A 22,850-nucleotide genomic window follows, 5' to 3' on the forward strand; every position below is an offset into this window, starting at 1 on the left:
TACAAATATATTTGCCGTCACCTGCAAATCTTCTAAAATGGTAAAACTGCTCAAAGTTTGTACCAATGAGGTCCTCTGTATTACATCGTGTGATAGATGAACTGTAAGATCTAAGGTAAAAAAACGTTCGGGGTTGGTGGTGAATTTTCAGAGCTAACAGTTACGTAAACGATTGTTCTGAACAGATGCTTACACACCTAAAGGAAAATGATCTTTATATTCACCAGCTCACAAGCTTTGACCATTAATAATATCTTTGAACTACACCTACTCCTATCCTATACCCCTAACGCCACTTCACTTGAGCCAACCTACATCGTTATCTTATTATACGTACGAAAACAAACAATCCCCTTAATCATTTCACGTTAAATGACATTAAACTTGTAAAATCTCATAGATTTATCTAACAAGGATGGTCGTCAATCAGCTTTACAAAACTCTTATATACAATGGATGCACACGGACTTGTCATAATCAACATTTTCTTTAATGAAACCTTACAGAAAACAGACTCAAGGTATTGACAAGGGTAAACTTAGCAAGACAGAATATACACACCTGGTAATTTTTAGGTTGGAAATTTAAACTTCCAGGTCTATTTCATAAACGATTTTGATAGCTTTCTGGTGCATGTTAAAGGTTTCCTTAATATGAGTTATTGTTTTTGCCGTTTTTGACTTAATTATAACCCAGTAAACACAAAGTATCCTTAATCTTTCCTAATACACCATCCGTTCCATGTCATGTTTTAAAGATATCAGTGACAATGTTTATATCATTATTCATACAAAACCTTCTCTGATAAATCTTTTTTTTTTCTTTTCTTTCATACTATTTGCCATTTCCCGCATTAGCGAGGTAGCGTTAAGAAGAGAGGACTGGGCATTTGAGGGAATATCCTCACCTGGCCCCCTTCTCTGTTCCCTCTTTTGGAAAATTAAAAAAGCAATGAGAGGGGAGGATTTCCAGCCCCCCCCGCTCCCTTCCCTTTTAGTCACCTTCTACAACATGCAGGGAATACGTGGGAAGTATTCTTTCTCCCCTATCCCCAGTCTCTGATAAATATGTTCCTTTTAATTCATATAGCTACTATCCTTATCCATATAATCTTAATTGCTATTGTTCCTTAAATATCTTGTTAATTCTATCAGTAACTAACTGATACACTATTCAAAGTACAGTCTATCTAATTTATGAGAAATCTCCGCATATCTCTATTTATAGCCCATTCCTCACAACCATATAATATTGTTGGAAATGCTATTCCTTCAAACATACCCATTATTCCTCTTTGAGATAACAATTTCCACACATTCTTCATCACTCCCAGAACCTTTGCCCTCTCCAAAACCCTATGACTCACTTCCACTTCCATGGTGCCATTTGCTGCAAGTCCACTCTAAGATATCTAAAACACTTCACTTCCTCCAATTTTTCTCCATTCAAACAGCCTCATCAAAGGTGACTTTTCACTCACAGTGTAACCATGAGAAGGCAGAGTCCAGTAACATCTCTTTCACTAATTACAAGGATGCAAAGAATGCAAGCAACAAAAGACCATTTGGTGCTCCAAGTTTTTACACTATAGTAGAAATAAAAAGGATGGAGCCTAGTTTTGAAAGAGAGATGAAATGCCTTAAAACTAATAAGGCACAAATAAATATCAAATGCTCTCTTAAATGGAGGGGTTTCTGTCTAGTCATTTTATAAACAAATCTATGGTGTTCCTCTCAACACGTCATATTTGCAGATCACTGAATGTAATGATTGTCCCACTGAAAATTTAGCATTTTCCTCATTCGAGGTAAAATGCTTATACAAAGCCATACTTGCCAACATTTTGCATCGAAAAACAATGCACTTTAATGTAATGTGTTATAGGCCCATGCCTGATCTCTTTTTTTTCTCAAAATGTACTATTTCTAATGTATTTTGAAAATCCTTATCCTCATTTCCTTATACCTCCCTGCCCCAAGAGTCTCATCCAACTTCTATGGGGTTCCCACAGCACTCAGAAAGCTGGCCACATCCATCTGGTAGAACCATGTGTTATAAAATGTTCTGATGCATGTATATGTGTGTGTGTGTATGTGTGTGTGTGTGTGTAAATGGGAAGAGCGTCAGGTAACTGAGCAGGAAGTATTCAGTCTTCATTATAGTAGCTGCCCCACAGAAAATAGCACAAATGCATGAAGGAAAAGAAAAAAGATAACATGTCTAAGACAGTAAATTTAGACTTCAGATTCTGGGAAATACAAGTTTTACAGGAATCACAGAGAGGAGTAACAATAACCTCAATTTAAAAAGTTCAGAATAGTATGATGCCAACAATATACATATATATCACAGGTTTCTAAAGAAAAACAATAAGGATGGAAATGAGTAAAATATGAAATAATAATAAAAGGTACTGGATAGCTGGGTAAAGGACACAAGGAAATTCTGTGTACATTTGGAATTTCAAATGCATCAAAATAAACAGTGAAAGTTCATATCTAGGTTCCTGTTACTGTATGGGAAACCAAGGAATTAATGAATCATAGATTTGTTTATCCAGGTGTAAGGAAATATATGATAACTGAATGGATTTTGTGTGATTATCTCTAGCTCCTATTAGTATACAGAATTTAAAATGAGCTGATAAAATATGTAGGAATCATGATCAAAAGGCTGTTTATAACATCTTAATACTTTTTTATAATTTTGTATGAAAGGTTACAATAGTCTTTAATAAATACATACAATTACATAATGAAAGAAAAGAACCAGCCTATCTAAGCAGTGACTCGCTGAAATAACAGAACCAGCTCTGTATGTTCAGTGTGTGGAAACATATCAACAGGAACAGCATACCTTGGAACAAATGGAAAAGACTTGTCTTTCTTTGTTCCTTTGCCCACAGTTGACCCAAGCTTCACAAAGTTCTCCATTGCAAAACCTTCTGGTTTGCAACTTATGTAAACCAACTTGTTGATGGCTTCACACTGTCGAATTGTTCGAATAACATCTGGATCTATAAGGAAGAATAAGACAAGCTGACAAAATATACTGGGAGAAAGGGTTCTGATGTAGGAAATATGTTTTGTCCTAAATTTGAGATCACTGTCTATTCAGCAGCATGCCTCTTGCTACTAATGAACAAAGTAACCTGTACCATGTAAATAAGGATGTAAAGAAATACCTTTATACTATAAGATTGGTGGATGATTGGAACAGACTGACTGAGGACACGGTTAATGAAGACAGCATACTTAAATTCATGAGGTTGTATGATAGAAGAAAGTGGTCAAGAAATGGGGTACCACAAATGTAAATCTCTTTCCTTTTACAGCATAAATATGTAATCATTCATAACCAATTCCTTAAATCTTGGCCACCAAACACTTGTTCACACTATAAACCCTCCAATGAATGTTTTCCTAAAGATGTACTACTACTTCTATCTTTCCTGCCTTTTAGCACTCCCAATGATTTTTCCCTAAACCTTTCAGTCTTAAATGCATTAAAAAAGTTGTCTCCCCCAGCCTAAACAGCCAATGTACTTTTATTGCAGGATCATTCATTGTAAAAGCCTTTCACATTAATTACCATTGCCAGCAACTCTAGCTAACATCCTCATTATCACCATCAATCCTTAACTCCCATATGAAACCACAAAGCAAAAACAATTTAATATATGCCTGACCTATCCTTGCTTTAAACCTGAAGTCAGTTAAAAGGTCCTCTGTTGACTCTGCTTATAGTTTTAAGTTTCTCAAATACGTTTCACTCATTATCTTATGATTAAGGCACCTTAACAATGATAACAGAGATGGTTTCCTTTTTAGATAAATATTTTGTCTCAGTGTTCACAACTGAAATCCTTTTCAAAATATTCACAATCAAATATGTATATCCAGGAAGAGACAATGATAAATTACACATATAAGTATGCACCTGATCCACACCCATGAAAATTAAAAACAAAAATAATATTGAAAGATAGAAAAGGGAGTCAGACCTACCCATGTATCTCCTGCATACCATAAGATGCAACAACAGGGAGAAAACCCTTCACTCTTTGAATTATGAATTTCCAAAAATAGTTGCAAAAGAAAAAGCCAGTACTACCAGACTTCACCAGCATGTGGTTACAATACAAGGGAAACATCATCTTTGGTGAGGCTGTATCATCATCAATAAGCAAAAAGGAATACAGACTTGTTGAAGAACTTACTCCAGTCCGAGAAACTTATCAGCAAAATTACATCTAATCATGCTATCCAATGCATTACTATTCAGATTTTGCTTATGGTGGCTATGAAAGAATTTAAAAAGTTTAAAAAAATATACGTTTCAACAATATCAATTCATTCACAAAGTGAGCTGCTGAATGCACCAGGCAAAAAGTCTATAGTGTAATGATATAACACATTCTAATGTTGAAATATTGCCTTATAACTTCAAACCCTCCTACAACTACTATACAGAGTCTGCAAAAAAAATCGAAAGATTACCATTCAAAATAAGGCTCTCATGAATCAGGTTTCATTTGTGAAGCAAATCCTATTACTCGCTTATGGTAGAGATATTGTATGTCAGGCAGCATGGCGCATTCGTAGATCAGATGACAATTTACCATCTTAAATAACCTGCGATACTGAGAGTGAAGGGCTGCAACTTGTTCACACTGTCCTTATATTCTGATACTGAGAGTGAAGGGCTGCAACTTGTTCACACTGTCCTTATATTCAATGAAATTTTTTCTATTTCTGTTCTGGATGATACTCTTCCTCTACCAGAAGTAGCCTTAGGAAGAAAAGGTACATATTCTTGCTTGGAAGCAAAAAATTGTGTCTAGAAGTGACAGTTCAAAACACACTAGCATGGCTGAGTTCACCATCTAGGCACTTTTCTTTATCTTCCTTATAACATCATCCCTCCCCAAAAAGCTGGATCCTGTCGACCCAGGAAAACCAGTCAGGCAACTGTTACGTCGATAAAACAAGAGGAGCTAAAAAACTCATCCCTAAAGTTACACCACAAGTGAAAAGTCACCTTTGGCAAGAATGACAAAAACATAATAAATATTATGTATATATACCTTAGTCCCCATGGGATATAAAAAAGGATGATTAACTATCTGAATAACATAAAAATGTGTTAAAGTAAGCTATGATGAGGAAAAAGACACCTGAAAAGTGGATTAGTGTAACAGCATAAAAAAGTGACATTACAAGGCAGCATGTAGTACTTACGAAGCCCTGCTCGTGCAGGGTTGACAACAGCAATAACATCCACGTACTCATTCAATTCTTGACTCAGTATTGGTAATATCTGCAATAGAGTATGTGTATTTAGATAAAGAAAAGTCACCACGAGAAGATATTAAGCAAGTTAGAATACATATCTATTGTTACTGAAATAATGTTATCCTAGGTATGTTCTACTGAAATCTAGCAGAAACCCTCTCACGTGTTTCATCTCTCTATTCAATGACCTCTTCTACATCTTCATCACAAAGTGGCATTGACTTATGACACAGCAAACACACCAAATATATTAACTGCACATCTAATGCATCTTCATTAACCAGTCACAGACCACCTTTTATGTCTTCACTACTCAAGCAGTGGCCCTTATCATCTCTTCCTATATATTGAGCCACCTGAGATTTCAGTCTACATACAAATCCCTAATGTCATTAAGGCTAAGAGACTGATTCACCTGAGCAATTCAGATCCAGTAATTTCACTGCCAAGGCAATAATACATCATTTAAAATAAAAACTTTTCTATTCAAACTACAAATGTACCAAGTTCATCTAGATTATTTCCTGTTCAGTAAAATTCAATATAATCCCAAGCTCTCATCCTGTTCAGGATCAATGCTCCAAGCTGATGTGAAGCATGTTCACTTTAAGCATATAATGTTAACTCTAAGGGTTGAGTTTACTGCAAGTGCCCTGTTAAATATAACTGTTGAAGTTGCACAAACCCCCTCACCTACTTCAATGCACACTACAAGCATCTTACATATGGCTTTTCTCTTAAATGCAAAACACCCCTCCCTTCTCTCCTTTTTATTTTTAGCCGAGGCCCTAATCAAGGCCATCATGTTAATGTTCTCTCTGTCTCTCTCTGGTAGCAATAAAGAATGTGTGGAAGGAGAGAACATTATCTCGAAGAGCAAAAATGGGTTTGTTTGAAGGAATAGTAGTTCCAACAATGTTATATGGTTGCAAGACATGGGCTTTAGATAGAGTTGTACGAAGGAGAGTGGATGTATTGGATATGAAATGTTTGAAGACCATTTAATTTCCAATACATTGAGTAAGAAATGAAAGGGTAAGAGAGATGTGTGGAAATAAAAAGTGTGATTGAAAGAGCAGAAGAGGGTGTGTTGAAATGGACTGGACATATGGAGAGAATGAGTGAGGAAAGATCAACATAGAGGATATATGTGTCAGAGGTGAGGAACAAGAAGCAGGAGATCAAATTGGAGGTGGAAGGATGGAGTGAAAAAGATTTGGAGCAATCAGGGCATGAACATACAGGAGGGTAAGAGGTGTCACATTCAAGTTGAGTAAGTAAGAGAGTGGGGAAAGGAGTAGATCAAAAGGAGGACTAGAAATCAGTTTCTGAATGATACAATAACATTTGCCAAAGATGTTACCCTATATAAGCATGGCTACCAGTACTAAACACAAAAATTACTTTTACAGTTACATGCCTTTTCAGCTTTTCCTGCTAAGAAGTTTGTATTAAAAATATTGTTTTGGGAAGCATTCTTCTTGGCATCTTCCACAGCCCCTGAAGTAACATCGATGCCAACGGTACCACGAACATGAGGTGCCAAAACCAGGCTAATAGTACCTGATGAGGATAATTAGATGAAGAGTAACATGACAAATATCATATAAATCAGAAAAAAAATCTTATACTTTCTAAAATTTATGTAAATCATTCTTGGAATATTCTAGTTATCATGCATAAAGACAATCTCCTGGCTTTAATCATGCACAGAAGGATAATCAGAGGGAAATGTACCAACTAATTCATTTTTTGTTTCAATTCTTTAGTCATATTCATACTTCCAAAACACTAAGTGATCTGCCACACACCCTCAAAAGTGACATTTTTCAAAGATTACAACTTCCTATTCCTTTTTATCTTGTCACTGTAACTACTACCATTCTCTGTTTTCTAATTTCCATAATCTACTTTCACCCTTATGCATATCTGGTAAGGCTCACACTTTTCATACAATAATATTTCTTACTACAATAACACCTACTTAACTTGTATGAAATCCAAAGAAGCAGAGAATTCTTATGAAAATGTGTCAAGTCTTTGCAATGAAGGCTTGGATATGATCAGCAATCAAAAGTTGTATGGATGACTCCACAAAGGTCCAAAGGAGAGCAACAAGATTGTACCAAACTAACACAGCTAGGTGACAGAGAAAGACTATAAACCCTCAAATTTGCCTGCCATGGGAGAGATTTAATGCTTCCTGACTGTTTAAAACCCTGGTTATTATATGATTCCACCAACTATCCACAGATGTCACTAGCAACCTACAGCCACAGTTGGAAAAAATATTACATAACTCAGTCACTCACAGATCATCAGTCAACATGTATGATAAGTCATAACTCACCAGTTCCACAGCAGATGTCAAGAACTGTTGAGATGGGGGAAACTTCTGCTACATCCTTCATTGTGCTATACAACACTTCAGCTCCTCTAGTGTTAACCTGCAAGTTCCACATTGTTTATAATGAAACACACCTACAAAAAGAGATCCTCAAAAAGTTACACTCATCACATAATTTCATTTTGGCCAGCTGCTATAAGTTCAATCATTAATAAGAGCTACTAAATCTAGCTAAGCATACATATATATACTTGTCTTTTGACAATGAGGCCTATAATTACAACAAAATGTTTTAAAACTTTCAGTCTTTAAAATCAGGTCTGAGAATCTATTCAACATTGTCAAGGACAATCAGCATGGAATTTCAGTACCTTAAAATCCCATGATGGATATGGGTTCAACCATCAAAATCCAGCAACAGAAAAACAGTAATCTTTCAAATGCAGCTACATAATTCCACTGAAATCACTTATTTCTTCACATTTCTCCTGTTATTCCTTTTCATTCCCACACCAACTGATAAACATCAAATGTGTTGTATCTAATAACTTAGTCTTTCAAACAATCTACATATTTTCTGCAGAGTCATCATATATGTACAACCTTCAGGTCATGGGTTGTATACTTATAATAGTTGCTGTGGAGTTATGAAGGTACTGAAGAGAAGAATTTGTTTCCTGCACCTTCCTAGCAACAGAGGAGACCTCCAAGGCAACTAATGGTATGATAAGTCTACTGAATTTTCAACCCTGTTGTTCTAAATTGAGAACTGTCATTTGACTTTGAGTTACTTTTTGGACAAATCGAAATATATCCACATTAGAAGGGCATTTCCCCTTCACTAGGCTGTACTATAACATTTGTTTCTTCAAAAATTTAAAGTTTATGCTTGACAATGCTGTCATCTGAGGAGTATTTCATTTCACAGAACATTAAACCCTCCCCTCTTTTAGAAATTGAAATAAAAGGAAGGGAGGGTTTCCAGCCCCCCAAGTCCTGCCCCCTTTAGTCACCTTCTACAACATGCGGGGAATATGAGGGACGTATTCTTTCTCCTCGAGCCCTAAGGATAGTTGTGGTTTCAGTGCATTACACATGACAACTAGACAATGAGTGTGAGTGAATGTAGCCATTTTTGTCTGTTTTCCTGGCGCTACCTCACTGATGCAGGGGGTAGCGATGCTGTTTCCTGTGGGGCAGGATAGCACCAGGAATGGATGAAGGCAAGCACATATGAGTATGTACATGTGTATACATTTTTTATTATTCTATTATACACTGTTCAGTATGAAATAATGCAAGAGGAGGACTACATGTGGAATCATCTATAGCAGAGTTAGAGTAAATAAGAAACAGAGAAGGGCAGATTTTTCAGTCCTTAAAAATACTCGATCTACCTCTTTTTCGCCTCTTCTTTACTTCTTTCTACTTCTCCATCTACTCTACTCACTGTCATATTCATTTATTCTCTTGTTCTCCTCACACAATTCACCTCCTATCTATCTATTCTCTGATGCCTATTCCTTCCAGGAGCCCCCTCTAGTGGATAACCATGGTAAAAGTCTCAATAAACTGGTAAAATCCATTGCTGCATCTTAGCCTTTAATGCCTCACCTTAAAAGGTCATTGGCAGAAGGCAACTCCAGCACAGTGTTTGCAGACACCCCCAACTTAATTTTTCAGTCTAATGTTCCAACCTACGACTTCTACCTAATGTTCCTACCAACAACTTCTACCCAATGTTTCTACCTCATGCTCCTGCCTAATATTCCTACCTAATACTTCTACCTATTGCTTCTATTGTCTTACCAAAAGGCAGGGTTAGCACATAGTGCTCACCAGAGGAAAATCTAGAGTTACCAGTGCTGATATTTCAGATAAAACTCATAAAACAATATTAGGAAATAATTAGACATCCTTAAAGACTTCACAACTTACTTGAAAAAATGCATCTGGTGATATCTGGAAAGATAAGCCAAGGCAGGTCTCGGTAATATATTCCTTTCCAGCTATCAATCTGTATGGTGCCTGTTCCCGTGTACACCGTGTATGTTTGCTGTAAAGAGACAACCTATTGATATCTAGGATACTGTGACAGCATGACTCATAAAGAACCTCAATAATGTCCCCATCATGACACAAAAACAATAAAGTAAGAAAACTTAGAGAAGCACATAAGTTTATGTTTCACTAATACTAAGCTTTGGTTGAGGGTACATTCTGTATGAGTGATATGAGAGACTGTATGTACCCCATCTGCTCTATGGATTTGAGAGTAGACTCGATAATGACATGAAAAATCATCTGAGTTAACACTAAAAGATTGTATATGTTGCAACCAAACAAGTATATTGAGTCAATCTTTCATAGCTAAATATAAGAGTAACAGGTATAAGAATTAAGGAAATATATGTTCCAAATAATGAAAAACCATTTCTCTACTCAAGTAAAACCTTATAAAAATTTGAAAGAGCATTTACCAAGTTGGCAGGGGTTATAACACCATGTAATCCCCAAAATAAAGTGCATGCATGAAGATGTACCTCCTTCAACCATTGTAAATCATACGAGGCCAGCAGATGCTCACTCACAGACTTAATGACGTTACTGCATCCTGCCCAGGCTTATGACATCACAGATGGGAGACACAGTGGCTAATAACACCAGCTAATACCATCAATCACGAACCACTGGCATCTGTGCCTTAGGCCTGTTAATGTCAGATATCCAGAAAATCCAGAAATGTTTTTCAAAAAGGAAAGAGGAATGAAAGAAAAGAATGGAAGGAAAATAAAATAGTTGCTCATAGGGCTCTGTTTACAGAAGAGAATGGATGCTCATAGGGCTCTGTCTACAGCAGAGAATGGATGTTCATAGGGCTCTCTCTATACAGATAATTTTTATAGCATGATAAATTTTGCTTTTTCTCTATCATGTCCAAGTTCTCTGTTACATTCTAAGGAACCTACCATGCTTGTAGGTAGAGAGAGTCAAGCTCACAATCTGATCCTTCCCCTTCAAAAAAGTATTTTCTTAAATCTTCCATAATTTCTTCTATTCCCTCCTCTGGTAACTGCTGAGGATGGATGACAACAGTAACCATTTTTTCTCCACCATCAGTTGACCGCACAAGTAAATTTCGCCATGTACCACCAGCATCAAATCGGTGGCATGTATCAAGTGCAGACTGGCAGATAAAATTTTGAAAGCTCTGTAAGAAAAACAAGAGAAAAACCTCACCATGCTGGTTTATGAAAAAGAATGCCAAACTTTTGACAAGAAAATAATATTCTGCACTAAATCTAATCTGATTTAATAATGAAAATGAAGATATATTAGTTTAATACACCTTCCAAAACCATATAATTTCTTTCTTTATGACACCACATGAAACTCCTTTTACCTATCACATCTGAACCCTTTAACAATTCCATGAACGTACATAATAGCGAGGTAATATGTTAAATCTTTGAACACTAGTACCAGCTTCATTCAACATATCATGTACTTTTACTAAGCATAAAATTTTGATCCTACGTTCTGAATATGAATGGGTATGTGACTTGGTTACAATTTTGTACCATGTACTTACCAATATCTAACTTCTACATAATCCTCAGTTACCAGTATTACTGCACTACCAGTGCCCACAAAAATGAATCAATTTAGTCTTCAAAATCTATCTAGTAATGAGTGTTTTGAAACACTTCTTAATTTTTGAACAATTGTCCCAGCTTCATTTACTTTTACATGTACTTTTATTATACTCAAACTTTTGATCCTATGGTCAGAATATGAATGTGTATATGACTCAGTTACAATTTTGTATCATGCCTTTACCACTACCGAAAATCCACATACTCCTCAGTTACTAGTGATAATCCACTACCAGTGTCCACAAAAGATGAAACCATTTAGTCATTCACAGTCTATCTAACAATGGGTCTTTCAAAACATTTGTTAACAGAATTTACTCTTTTTCACTTGTTGGACACTAAATTCATACTATTCAGGAATGGTTTCATTAACGATTTGAAGTCTAATATTAGATACCCATTATGAGTGCCCAAGAGTTCTATCAGATAAATTTTGAAAATCTCCACAACTCTTTAAGGTTTAACTGAACATTAAACATGCCCTTTACCAGAAGTGAATTTAAGCTTTCTTGTGTGTGTTCATGTGTACATGCTTAGAGTGGGCCATACACTGACCCAAAGCCAATATAAAGGGACAGTTGCTGTATCCTCATAACAATGTCACAACATGTGTAATGGGGTTTAGATATAAAAAAATGTACCACAAATTATGGTACATTCACTTGCCTGCAAGAGGGTTCCAGATGTGGAAGGTGTCCATGTGAGAAAGGGAAGTGAGAATGGGATAAGTATGTTAAGTTCTCTGTGAAAAAAAGAAAAAAGTTTTGTGGGAATCACTTGCAGAGAAGGAGTGCAAGTGACTGGATATATGCAAGATAAAGCAGCAGGAACTGGATAAGGGAGCAAATGAGAGTTAGGGTGAGAGAGTAAGGAAGCAGAGCAACAGTGCAATGAGAACAAGAAAACAAATGGGAGAATCAGTGAAGGGGCAGATGGGGAGGTGCTAACAGGCAGAGATGAAATGAACAGGAGAAGGAATGAGTCTTTTAAAGGACTGTTAAATGTATTCCATTGGAAGGTTGATGTGGGGTGCTTTGGGCATGAGTTATACAAAGTGAGAGAGTAAATAAGGATCATCACATTTTTCTTTAAATATGCCATATAATTGGATATTAACAAGATAGGGGTCAACAAAGACACACTTCTTACCTTCTCATTTCATTTACAAAAGACGTGCACTCCAAACTTAACTCTGAACGAGAACATGCCTGCAGTCCTCCCTCCCTGTACATATAGGCACCAATTATGCAAGTCGATCTCTACTATGAAACTTCCAAGACCTGACCCCTAGAGTTGAGGACACAACTGCATTCTATTCTTCTGATCAAATACATCCAATATCATGTTATGAGACAAAAGACTGACTGCAAAAGTTCTGTTATTCAGAAAGTTTTATAAAAAAAATAGGTAGGTTGCCTCTTATGCTGAAAGCATGAGGTTTCATCGGTATCCCAGTTCACAAGGTAATGTCTAGAAATACTCCAACTGCTTACTGTTTTCTGCAAAATGCATCCAAAATATAATGATCTTAATTTAGTAAATAGTCTAGTGTGTTTTTGGGCTTGTGTAAGCCAAAATTTCGATCATTTAAAAAACATCTTCTATCAAGCAGCCCCTTCTATGCGTAAATATTGGCACCTCAACAAAGCTGACTGGAATAACTCATATAACTTCTTTTGTGACTTTCCTTGAGTAAATTACTGTCTCTTATGTGGTGATGCATTCATCCACTTCCTTTAATTCTGCTCCTTCTCCCACCCAATCTGCATTTTATCTTGACACAGCTTCCTAAATAAACTCAACTTGGACAGGATATGTCAGTGGGGTAGACGAAATCTAGTCAAGTTTAATGCCACTAAGACCCAGTTTTTAGCCATCTCTCAATCAAAAACTCACAACTCTCATCTCTCCTTTGACAATTCTGTGATTACACCTTTTGACTCCATGAACATACTTGGTATTATTCTAAAATCCACTATTTCTTGGAAACCCCACATTACGGGAGTAGCTCAGTCTGCCTCTAAGAAATTAGGTGTCCTATCTATATGTCGAAACTTCTTTTCCTCAGGACAGTTGCTCAATTTATAAAAAGAATTGATTCATCCTTGTATGGAGTGCTGCTCTCACACCTGATTTGGTTCTAGCTCTGCATCCTTACCTGATAGAGTTGAGTCAAAAGCAGTACAACTTATAAACTGTCCCAGGCTAACTTCCAAACTTGATCCTCTTGCCCTGCGCCGCAATGTTGATTCAGAATCTCTCTTCTATTGGTATTACTCTAGTTTTTGGTCTCAAAAGCTGGCTGCTTGTGTGCCCCCACCACAAGCCAAACCATAAAATACTCAGCAAGCTTCTGCATCACATAATTACTGTGTGGCCTTTGGCAACTCAAGGGTAGGCTGTTTTGATAACTGCTTCTTTCCTTACACTTTGAAGCTTTGGAACTCTCTACCTTCTCATGTCTTTCCCAGTAACTACAACTGGCACATCTTAAAAGACAAGTTTATCACTTCCTCCAAAATTCGTAAATTTTCCCTTGTCTTTTCTTTTCCCTTTCATAATTCTCTTTATATTTCGCTTAAGGCCCAGCCTTGATGTGAACTTTGTTCCATCACTGGAGCCTTTAACATGAAAAAAAAATCATTATGATTTTAAAAGATCATGGAAAGAATGACTGAGTGATTTTTTTTTCTAGGCATGACATGTGCAAAGTACCATGAGTTTAGAAAGGCTTAAGATGTCCAAACCTATTTAACACTGCTAAAAACTTGATGAGGCTTTCCTTATTAAGATGCTGATATATGACCCTTAACGACCAGAGCTTTTGATCAACTTGTATCTGGATTTCAGCTCCTTAAAAAATCTAAAGTTTGTTTTTTGGTCCTCTTCTTAAGCTGCATATAACAGAAGTCAAAAATTAGCTGAATAGCTGATGAAAGTGAATGGATATGTTAGCCTCACATGACAAATCAACTTAGATGCAAAGTGAAAAACTAAGAAGCCATTACATAACACAAACTAGAAACTGGAATAGCAAGAAAATCACCTGAGCAATATGTTTATGACTGTCCCTCATGTTGATGAGATAGGTCGGTGGGACGCATACCATCAGTGGGTCAGTAGGCCGTCCAACATAAAAACCAACAGTCTTGGGGTTTCCATCCACACCGAAGTTGATTCCAAACTCATCTTTGTTGCGGTAAGCTATTACTTCAGGCTGAATATTTGAAAATAAAAACTTAATAAGATCTAGTGACTAAAAATACCTAGTTCAAAGAGGTAGATACATTAGTATAGATGGGCGAATAGGAGAGACAGTAAACAAGCACTATTGTATCATGTACTAGATGACAGGTGTGCAAAAAAGGCTCTTGGATGTAAATGTGCCGAGAAGAACGGCTTGTGGTATGTTCTATTATTTCTTGGTGGAGGCAAAGGTGAAGGTATGTAAGGGCTTTCACCAAAAGAGGAAATGATATGGGTGGGAATAGGGTGATGAAAAAGAGGTGAGTTTTGAGAAGAGGCTTGTGTGAAGAGTTACAAAGAGAAACTTAGTGTAAAATGGCAAAAGGGGCATGAGTGACTGGGAGAAGTATGAGAAAGTGGTTAGGGGATTTGGAGAAAGGTGGAAGGGTGGAAAAAGAGGGGATATAAGAGAAGGAAGGAGAGAAAAATGGCTAACTTCAGGGAAAATAATAAAATGTTTTGGATGGATGTGAACAGTATGAGGGGAACAAGAAAACAAATGAAAATGTTAATATGCAAATGTTAATATGCAAAGAAGTAAAGAGATGAAGTGAGTATTCTGATGACTATTTAATGCATTAAATTGATGATATAATGGCAGATGTGCAATATTTGAGAAAAGAGGTATGGGAAATAAAAAAGCTATGGCAAATAGTTTGGTGAAAAGAAAGTGGTGAAAGCCACGCACCATGAACTGGAGCACAGGTCTACATTGTACAAATGCTTTCCACCCTGTAACTAAACTAACTTATTCATAACTCATGGTATCAATATCAAATCAATTACCACTAATAATTAGTACCATAATGATTAAAGATACTGGTAATCAATATCAGATTAAAAGGCATCAGTGTATAAATGTGCATACATAAGATTGACCTTCAGTAACCACTCATATTTGTTAATTTTCACTCACTTAATTCACTAGCTTAGCTATCCACTGCGAGCACTTTCAGGTGATAGTTATTTGACAGTTGCTGTGACTGAATCACTTATGTTTGCCCTTCAGTAACCACTTATGTTTGTCAACATTCACCTGCTTAATTCACTAGCTAAGCTTTCTACTGTGAGCAGTTTCAAGCTGTCATTCTGAATCACTTAATCAAGACTTGTGAAGATTACCATTAATAGCTGTCAACTGGCCATGATTCATTCCAACAACATACCATTCACAATGTTTACATACATATCTTATGAAAACTTAACAGTAACTCAGATAACTGATAATTCAAAAAAAGGTTAGGCAAATTAGACAAGTTGTCAATATCATCCACTAAAGGTAGAAATTGCTGATGTAAACAATAATGAAATAGACAGTTACCCAGAATACTGTATTACCAGATCTAGGAGAAAGACTAAAGTTGTGATAAAAACATAGGATAACAGAGCTTGTATATACGAAACAATCATGTAGAAGTGTTAGTGTACATACTGTAAATGCAGTGTATAAGGAGATTCTACACAATACACCTAATTACACTACTGGATGTGCATACTGTGCTTAATGTAAGTTCATATCCACATATACTTGACAATCGACAGCAAAAACAATCTTCATTAACCTTTAGCTTCATTCTTCTGAATGATAACTTTGTAAAAGAAGTATCCCATCTTCTGTGATAATACATGATCTTTAATACTAAGCAAGTAAACCTATACTTACTGATGGTTTAATTGATTCTAATGGACATGGCAGCCTTCGCATTAATTTTTCATAAGGTGCCCGAACATTATCAAGTCGCTTGGCCAAGACTTGCAGTGTCTTTACCGCCTGATGTTCCTTCATCTGTAGCTGCTTCTGATATGGTATCTGAAATAGGCCTTGAAATTAGAAACATATGAGAAATTATACATGTAAAGATCATAATCATACTGTAATCATTAAGAAGAAATCTATCTTGAGGAATAATATATCAAAATAGAATTACAAGGCTTAATCAGTAAAATCATTTAGGAGACTGATAAGAAATTCTCAGATATACAAATGTCGGGAACGGAATGCTTTGGAAAAAAAATTCCACCATGTAGCAAGTAAAGATATGAATCCAGCATGTTAATAAGCAAAATGGCACCATTAAAGGATGAAGAGGAAGAGGAGGAGAAAAGAAGAAGGAATAGAAGAGGAGGAGGAGAAAATGAGGAAGAGGAGGAAAGGAGGAGAGATGAAAGGATGAGGAAAAGGAGGAGGAAAGGAGAAAAGCATAACTGCTATGGGTTTTCACCAGTAATATCTATTACCTTGCAAGAAAAAAAAATAGTTCCAAAAATTATTACATAACATGAAGATGCATATCTCATGCAGTCTTCCTTGACATCTTCATACAGACTGACCAGAATATGGAAAAAGTGAGGCTGTAGTGTCTGGAAACAATGCATGGGATGCAACTGCAAGCATCAATGGAACATATATTTAGCCTCGAGACGAAGGCAGCTGATTCAAGAATCAGTATTCATTAAGGTCAACTGCTCAGAGTTCATTCTTCTCATACATGACAGACCAACTTTTAAGAGTGAAAATTTCTATGATAATACATTTTCTTACATAGTTCTGGCTGCATATAACTGTATCTAAAATCAAACTTGCATTTTCCATTCAAATAATCTTTATTTCAAGCTACCTCCTCTTTATCAAGTCTGTTCCTTATTCCACCTCTTTTTCCCATTACATCAATAATAACCTTGTCTTTTGCCAAGAAAATGTTGCCATCCCTTTCCTCATTTCTTCTTACCACTGATGTACGAGGCATCTTCGTATCATGCAATTCAATGTCTTCGTTATACATGGTAGGCATCTGATTTTAGGTCACTGCACTCATGACTGACATCTCATCTTCTTCACTACATGATTCAATTTCTTTGATTACCTTTAAGTCATCTGTAAATTCCATACATCTGACTGCAGGGTGTGATAATCTGTAAACAATTAACCTTATCTGCACTTACAAATTTGCTGGGCAATTGAAATTCAAATCTAGTCATCAAGAATTCACATTACTCTCTCTTTTTTGTAATCTTTTTGGGAAGCAACTGATTTTTATGCAATTGTCTTCATTAGATGTGGAAGGCACCTGAGTTTCTTATTAGTTACTATATTTAATATGTAGATTTGTTTATTCTCCAATACCTCTTATTCAACTTCATTAATTACTTTTGAGTCATCTGTAAGTTCTGTTTACATGATTCAAATTTTGAAGACTGTTAGTGATTTTCTATAAATGACAGCTCTCAGGAAATAATGCATACTTGCAGCATATCTTATGCATCTGGTCTCAGGTAGTGTTACTATTTTCAATGTACCAATTTTTGCAGTTATTACATTAGATTGTCAACCAAGATTCAACTTTGTTTACCTATAATTCAAAGGAATTCCTCTTGCTTTCTGCTACTCTTTGTGGCATGCATGCCTCATTATATAAATACTTTACTGCTTTTCTTGAAACAACTTTTTATAATTGTCACCTATCATCCTCCTAAAGCTGTACCTTTCATCATTCTCCTAGAGGTGTAATCAACTGACTTATATATGTATATATGGGTCATTACATTTAATCTCTCTACTAATCTTTACGTATTTGTAGTTTGCCAATGATTCAAAAATTATGGTATCTATGTCTCGTAGTAGGTCATTCGATACTGTTCCATATCATTTCATAAAAGAATTGTTGTTTGTATTTACAATAATTCCGACTGACCCCAATTCCATCCCATACTTTTGTTTGTTTTCAACAACAATGAAAAATTGCCAAAGGGAGCAGTTCAACTTAACCACTTGAATCTAAACTCATAATAATAAGCTTTTAGATTATTCATCATACAATATGTTTTTTTTATCATCATTTACTACCAAGAGAGAAGAATCCTTTTCTGAAAGTTCATAATCAAGTTTCAAGTATGGTACTCTAATTCATCATTCTAGCCTTTATCATTTCAAATATTCTAGTCACCTCCTACCAGTTCTTTCCTTTCCTTGTCATTCACTAAAGATTTTCATTTTCACTACAGTATTCTGGTCCTACATGTCCTCTGGTGTTAGCTGTATCCAGCAACAAATCAAATAATCGATATACTACCTACGAATATGCAAAAGCTTGAATTCAGAGTAGGACTCCCACAGATGCTGTGCTGCTGGAGACAGCATGAAGAGAGAGAGAGAGAGAGAGAGAGAGAGAGAGAGAGAGAGAGAGAGAGAGAGAGAGAGAGAGGGGGGGGGGAGGAGGGGATTAACTGGGTAAATCATTCTTCTATCACTTTTTTTCCACATTTAGATCCACTCAACCTTTCCTATTTTATTCTCATTCCTAATTAATCTCGAGTATGTAATCTGAATCCCATTTCTCTCCTTTGTGATATCACAATTTTCAACAGTATTGAAACAGGGCCATGTCATTTCCTCTGGATATAACAAACCATTTATTCATCTAAAAGATATCACAAAAGTACCTGGCAAAGGGGAGTGACCACCTGTGCAAGGTGCTCATACTGGTTTTCAGGAATGATGGGCTGTAACAATGGAGATTTCCTCTGTAACTGAAAAAACAGGAAAAGACAAAGTTAGTTATCACCTAGGCATATTTACAAATTGTAGTCACATACACACACACATGCATACACATACACACACACACACACACACACTCATACAAGTATAATGTTAAAAATATTCTATCTTTAGAGTAGCAAGTATGGCACAGGCAGAAACTTGCCTATTCATGGTCTTCTCAAATGAAAGAGGAAACAAGAAGTATGAGAAAACGAATATAAAAAAAATAAATCTGAGCCCCTTCGATATTTGTAGTCCTGATCTATAAAGGTGAAGAGGTTATAGGAAAAGGGAATAGTGAAAGAAGGTAGAAAATACTCCAGTCCTGATGCTTGAGGAAAGAAGTAAGTATCATGCCAGTCAGTGTTCATGTGGCTATATATCATATTTCTAATTATAATCATCCTAGGAACAATTCTCTGGAAGAGTCCTAGTGTCACCCAGGAACTTCCTAAAGGCTCCTGCACACCCAAAGCTGCACTATTGTAAAGGAAATGTTAGGATATGAGAGGAAATGAACAGAAAGTCTAAAGTGTTTTCACAGAGAAAGACACTGTAGCCCCAACACTAATGAGATGGAATGGGGAGGAAGATCTAGAAATCATCGAGATATCTACATTAGATATAAAAAGAATATGAAAAGGAAGTGATCCATAAAAGGCTTATGGTCCTGATGAAATTTCATCATAAGCGCTAAAGAGGTGTTCAGATATGTTTGACAGACCACTTCCAGATGTCACTGGAGATAGGTACAGTGCCAAGGAAATGGAAAAGGGAAAACATCATACCTGTCTATACAAATGGAGACCAGGAAGAGGCACTGAACTAAACACCAGACTCACTAACAAGTGCAGTGAGTAAGGTTCTAGAAAAGATTATCATAATGCAAGTGGATGACTTTCAGCAGAGGAGAAATTTCTGAAGTTAGAGAGAGTACGGCTTATGAGAAAGGAGGTAATGTGTAACTAACCTATTAGAGTTTTACGAGAGAGTGAGCTCAATCCTTGACAAAAGGGAAGGCTGGATGTACTGTCTGTATCTCGACAGCCAGAAGGCATTCTGACACTACCACATAAAAGGCTGATTATGAAGATGCATCATCAAGCAGAGCAGGAATAAGGGGTAAACTCCTTTGTTAGATACCTCAATGGGAGGGAACAAAGGACATGTCTGAGGAGCCTTTTTCAAAAGGGTTAAGGTGACAGGCAAAGTGTTACAGGTTCAATTCAGGGACCATTACTCTTCTCGATCTACATTAATGACTTGCCTGAAGGTATAGTATCCTACCTGAATATGTTTATAGATGATACAAAAGTCATGTTGGAAGTAAGAAGTGAAGGGGATTCCATCATTTTATACAGGGACCTAAACAGACTCCAAACATAGTTGATAAAATTCAACCTGAGCAAATGTAAAGCAAAGTCAATGGCCTCAATATGACTATTACCTACCAGGAAATAAGCCTCAAGATTCTCTGCACGAGAGGGACTTGGGAGCAGATATTGTCCCTGACCTGTCACGAGGCTTGAGAGTAAGAATTCTGAAAATCAGTTGCACCTCAAGTTGAGTCAAAAGGTATGCTTAGAATTAAGTAGGTGAACCATGTATTTGCTTTTACATTAACTAATTTATCTCTAATTCATTACTTATAAGGGTATACAGTCATTTTCATCACAGCCAATACAGAAGTTATTTCAAGATGCAACTTGTACTTTTACCACTAGAGTGCTTCATAAAGTAGATACCTTATTTTACTTTTGCTTAATGTAACAGTACACCACTGGTCACTACTTATCAAGTAATTTCTTACAATGTGACACAAACAAACGTAAGATTTATGTATCATTTACCTTTATGTCATCAATAGCATTCTTAGGTTTCTTTTTTGGGGGGGAGGTAACTCCCTTATTTTTTGGAAGGACATCTTTCACTATGTCCTGTAATTGCTCCTCTGTGGATGGAACACTCACTATGTTGCTTGCTTCCTCCGCTGCGGACAAATTGCTTCTTCTAAGCCTACCATTTCTGTAAAAGTCAAAGAATATATACATGAGTAAATAAATTAATAAACAAAAATAAAATTAAACTAACTAATAATCAATATATTTCTTATAACTGTATACTCCTTCCAGCCTTAATGAGGTGGCAAAAGGGACAAACAACTGAGCATTCAAGAAAAAAGCTCCTCTATGAGCTTCTTCCTCCATTCTTAGATTTAGAGGTAATGAAACGAATAAAAGCAAATACAGAAATGAGGGACAAAGCAGTTATATCATATCATATCTATTAATCTACACAAACAAGTGAACATAAAGTCTTAATGACAAAAAGGATATCCATTTTTACCAAGCAACAAGACACAACTCACCTACCTAACTTAGTCTAACCTAACCCATGTATTTTGATAAATCTCCACTTAAATTAGATTTAAAAAGAATTTGCTATCATTTTGAATTATATAACCATGAGTAATCAATAATGATATACATGATCCATGCTTCTAAATTAGCTTTGGCCCATCAGTAACAGGAGGTAGGCAAACGTTATCAGCTTTGTAGAAAATCTTTTTTTGGGGGGGAACATTTTTATATAAACATAATTTTTTCATCATCTAATATGAATACTGTACCAAGAAATTTAAATCTAAGTTATGGAAACTTCAAGGTTTTCTTATTCTAGTAATATAATTAAAAAGTTCAAAATACGAATTTTATTTTTCTGATGACAAAAATACACTTTGAGAGAATGGCCATGACATTTCGTGATGTACCCAAATGACTAAAGCCATATCAGGAGTAGCTTGTGGAAGTGGTAGAAGTAACTTGTGGAAGTGGTAGAAGTAACTTGTGGAAGTGGTAGAAGAGCATATCACTGGATTCCTAACACTTCGCAGAAATTATGAGGGATACAGGAGTTAATTACGGTAAGTAATCTGGTAGCATATTTGTTGCCTTTCTCTGCACCGCCTCTTTTAGCTCTTTGAGTTTCTTTAAGTGCAATAACCAAACTTAAGAAACATATTCTAGTTTTGGACTTAAGCTGTGTGAACAGCTTGCTAAAACTCTTATCCAAATACTTGAAACCTATTCTTACATTTGACAGCAGAGAGGTTGTTTCCTCAACTATTCACCCAATACAGGATCCTGTCTACAAGCTAAAGACAATGTGGACCCCTATGTCCTTCTCACATAAACAAAACTGGTGTGTGTGTGTATGTCCAAACATAAAACAGAAACAAGGTATATATATATATATATATATATATATATATATATATATATATATATATATATATATATATATATATATATATATATATATATATATAAGAGACGTGGTAACACCAGTGCAAAAATCTCTCCAGGTAACACACAAATGGTAATCTCAAATGCAAACTACCTAATGGGTCTAAACTTGTTCCGTAGTTTCGACCCAAAATTTTCAGTAGTAGCAACAGTAAATTTTACTTTATTCATCTGTATCTACCAAAAAGCACCTCTCACACACCTACTAGATACACCTCTAATACCCCTTGAAAAGAACAATAAGGGAATACGACTGCGTGCCCTTAAACCACTCATGTCTTTCGTTCACAGTTTGCTTATGTTTATGTTTACATTGACTTTGTGCATTCATAGTTCCTTTCAAGTTTATCTTAAATAATAATAGTTTACATATCTCCATAAGAATTATTTTAAATTATCACTTTTTTATTAGTATTCCCTTTTTAAATTCATTAAGCCTATCATAGCAACAAAGAGAATTAA

The 22,850-nt window shown here is 36.0% G+C and overlaps 1 protein-coding gene across 1 annotated transcript; it reads right to left on the reverse strand.

The window, feature by feature from the left end:
• Positions 1 to 2,676: 2,676 nt before the first annotated feature.
• LOC139756595 (tRNA (uracil-5-)-methyltransferase homolog B-like) lies at positions 2,677 to 22,711 on the reverse strand. Its single transcript, XM_071676229.1, has 11 exons — positions 22,591 to 22,711; positions 20,934 to 21,108; positions 18,984 to 19,070; positions 16,207 to 16,353; positions 14,344 to 14,514; positions 10,611 to 10,852; positions 9,580 to 9,697; positions 7,645 to 7,741; positions 6,715 to 6,857; positions 5,241 to 5,319; positions 2,677 to 3,016 (listed from the first exon to the last, which is right to left on the reverse strand). Exons 1-11 carry the CDS (start codon positions 22,662 to 22,664, stop codon positions 2,778 to 2,780), a joined length of 1,572 nt encoding a protein of 523 aa, XP_071532330.1. The 5' UTR covers positions 22,665 to 22,711; the 3' UTR covers positions 2,677 to 2,777.
• Positions 22,712 to 22,850: the final 139 nt, after the last annotated feature.

The sequence above is a fragment of the Panulirus ornatus genome, chromosome 22 (genome assembly GCF_036320965.1).
Source record: "Panulirus ornatus isolate Po-2019 chromosome 22, ASM3632096v1, whole genome shotgun sequence".
In the NCBI taxonomy this organism is placed as follows: Eukaryota; Metazoa; Arthropoda; class Malacostraca; order Decapoda; family Palinuridae; genus Panulirus; species Panulirus ornatus.

Coding starts and splice junctions, on each gene's coding strand:
- LOC139756595 (XM_071676229.1), bottom strand. CDS start 22,664: ATGAGTGGTTTAAGGGCACGCAGTCGTATTCCCTTATTGTTCTTTTCA. Junction 14,515..16,206: donor TAGAATCAATTAAACCATCA/GTAAGTATAGGT, acceptor TCAAATATTCAG/CCTGAAGTAATAGCTTACCG. Junction 5,320..6,714: donor TAGCAGGAAAAGCTGAAAAG/GCATGTAACTGT, acceptor ACTCTATTGCAG/ATATTACCAATACTGAGTCA.